Consider the following 3,078-nt stretch of genomic DNA (forward strand, 5'->3'; position numbering starts at 1 on the left):
AAGAAATTGTAAATCTTACTGTTATCTCGACATAGTCTTTCGGGCGTCGAATTTTGAGGTTTGAACCCGCAAAGGAGCAACCATCAAGGGAAAGTGCAGCAGAGGCATCCTGTGGCGTAAGAAACTCCACTAGCGCCTGACTTTTTTCCTTGTTTATCTGCATTTAAAGGACATAAACACTTTCAGGAGTTATAATCCACAAAGATAACAAAGGTGATAAGAAGGTCATAAGACATAAACTTACAATACAGCTAATACATGGTTCACTTCCTTTTATGTGATTGGACCCTGAATATAGCATATAGCTATTGAAGTATTCAATCAGAGACTTCTCAGAGGCCGAATCCGGCACATTTTCTGCNAGTGGCACAGTATCACATCTAAGACTGAATCATATATGACTCGATGATAGATAAAGAAATCTCTTAATTTCTCTGATTCTAGAAGACAACATAGTCAATCAAGATGCTTCAGCAGAAATAGTTATCAGTAAACGGGAACTTGGATTTACAACACCATGCTTATGTGCTCTAAAATATCGGTCCAGATGTTTTCCTAAGTTCCTTATGTCAGTCTACTTTGAACATATCTGGGTCAAAAGAGGACTGATGCTCTCGATTTGAAATAATGTAACAAAAACTTGCACCCAAAACACGGTCATACATCACAATAAATTCAAGCTTAAATCATTAAAAAGAAGTCAGACAGGTTTAGATAGCATGTGTCAAAGTGGAAATTAAACTTTAATCTTACACCAATGAAATATATGCAGATATCTAAGCTCGCTTGCAAAATAAACCAGATGACTATTATTAGAAGACAAAACATATGGGGTAAATGGCAAGAGTTCTAGAGAAAGAGAATGAAGAAATTGTAAATCTTACTGTTATCTCGACATAGTCTTTCGGGCGTCGAATTTTGAGGTTTGAACCCGCAAAGGAGCAACCATCAAGGGAAAGTGCAGCAGAGGCATCCTGTGGCGTAAGAAACTCCACTAGCGCCTGACTTTTTTCCTTGTTTATCTGCATTTAAAGGACATAAACACTTTCAGGAGTTATAATCCACAAAGATAACAAAGGTGATAAGAAGGTCATAAGACATAAACTTACAATACAGCTAATACATGGTTCACTTCCTTTTATGTGATTGGACCCTGAATATAGCATATAGCTATTGAAGTATTCAATCAGAGACTTCTCAGAGGCCGAATCCGGCACATTTTCTGCGTAAAGTCTCCTCATACGTCGGGTGGATTCGGTCAGCTGAACAGAATCAAAAGAAGTGGTCTGCCTTGGCGGTGGCATCCTAAAAGGCGCCTCCATAAGTGGCTTCAAAAGCGCCAAGGAAGCCTCACTGATGACAGGATATCCTGTCTGAGTTGCTGCTTGGAGACCAGTAAAAACTGAGCCCGAGTATGTGCCAGCAGTTACAGTAGGTGTAAGATCCCATTTAGCACTTTTATTCTCAGAAGAAAGATTAGGTGGAGAATCAGCCTTGGTAGATGCTTCCTCCCTTCTTTTCCGTGGTGAATATCCACCAATTTCACTTTTGGAAGCATTATACCTTCTAGACTTGTTATTTACAGTGCTTGCCACTTTATTTTCATTATCATTACCATGATGTTTTCCCGATCTATCTTTAACAGCATTTTCTGATCGCCCCTCATGGTTTCTCTTATGACGCGATGTAGCCTTTTCAGCCCTTGGTAAGGGGGATGACCTTTTCTGTTTGTCCTGCCCATGATCTCGACTTCTTGATCTTCTCCTTTTCTCTCTCATGTCGTGTTGATGCGATTTGGGTTGTTCCCTTCTCTCCCATCGCTCTGAAACTTCAACGCCATGCACCTTTGCTGGTTCATGCCTCTTTGACATATCCATCTCCCTATTCTTCTTATGATCTCCATTTTGATTCTTTCTACTGTCTCCATTGTCAGGTTTTATACTACTTTCATCTCGAGAAAGGTCTGCCACCACTAGACTTCGAAGACGCTTCTTACTACCAAGCTCATCTCTATCTGTCATTGTTTTAATTTCAGTTGCAGGGATTTCTCCTTCACGTTTTCTGTTTGCAGCTAGGTCTTCCTTTTTCATCTTTTTATCTCGTCTCTCCTCCCTACAACTAGAATAATTAGTTTCTTCTTTCTTTCCTCGTCTATCCTTAGTATCTTCTTTTATTAATTTTTTTTCAGCTGTAGACCTCTCTCCTTCTGCCTTCCTTTTTCTATTTGAAGCAGGCTCGTCCTTTTTTGGTTTATCTAGTTTTTCTTCTCTAGAACTAGAAACAGCCTCTTCCTTCTTTCTTGAACTTTCCTTAACACGCTCCTCATGCCTCAATTTCTCGGATCTATCATACCCTTTTTCAGACTCATGATAGTCAGAAACCATCTCAACAAGGTCATTACCCAGTAACTTTTCTTCTCTAGAACTAGAAATAGCGTCTTTTTTCTTTCTTGAACTGTCCTTAACACGTTCTTCATGCCTCACTTTCTTTGACCTGTCATGCCCCTTTTCAGACGCATGATAGTCAGAAAACTTCTCAACAAGATCGTTACCTAGTAATTGAGTTGCTCTAACAGGGTCCTCTTTCATTGGTTTATTTACCCTTTCTTCCCTAGAACTAGAAGTGGCGTTTTCTTTCTTTCTTGAGTTGTCCTTAACACGTTCGTCACGCCTCCCTTTTTTCGATCTATCATACCCTCTTTCAGAGACATGGTCCTCTTTCATTGATTTTTCTTCCCTCGAACTAGAGGTGGCGTCTTCTCTATTTCTTGAACTGTCCTTAACACGTTCTTCACGCCTCACTTTCTTGGATCTATCATGCCCTCTTTCAGACGCATGATAGTCTGAAACCTTCTCAACAATATCATTACCCAGTAACTGAGCAGCTCCCACATGATCCTCTTCAATTGGTTTTTCTTCCCTAGAACTAGTAATCGTGTCCTGTTTCTTTCTTGAGCTGTCCTTAACATGTTCTTCAAGCCTCACTTTCGTGGATCTATCATGCCCTTTTTCAGACGAATGATAGTCAGAAACCTTCTCAACAAGATAGTTATGCAGTAACTGAGCTTCTTCAATAGGA

General features: G+C 39.9%; 1 protein-coding gene across 1 annotated transcript in view; it reads right to left on the bottom strand.

The window, feature by feature from the left end:
* The window catches only part of LOC104749523 (NK-tumor recognition protein), an 11,273-nt gene that overhangs the window by 5,795 nt on the left and 2,400 nt on the right, over positions 1 to 3,078 (bottom strand). Inside the window, exons 3-4 of the mRNA XM_019238505.1 lie at positions 1,110 to 3,078; positions 885 to 1,022 (exon numbers count right to left, since the gene is read on the bottom strand). Coding sequence (XP_019094050.1) covers positions 885 to 1,022; positions 1,110 to 3,078 — 2,107 coding nt within the window. The remainder of the gene's footprint in view (positions 1 to 884; positions 1,023 to 1,109) is intronic.

The sequence above is a fragment of the Camelina sativa genome, chromosome 16 (genome assembly GCF_000633955.1).
Source record: "Camelina sativa cultivar DH55 chromosome 16, Cs, whole genome shotgun sequence".
In the NCBI taxonomy this organism is placed as follows: Eukaryota; Viridiplantae; Streptophyta; class Magnoliopsida; order Brassicales; family Brassicaceae; genus Camelina; species Camelina sativa.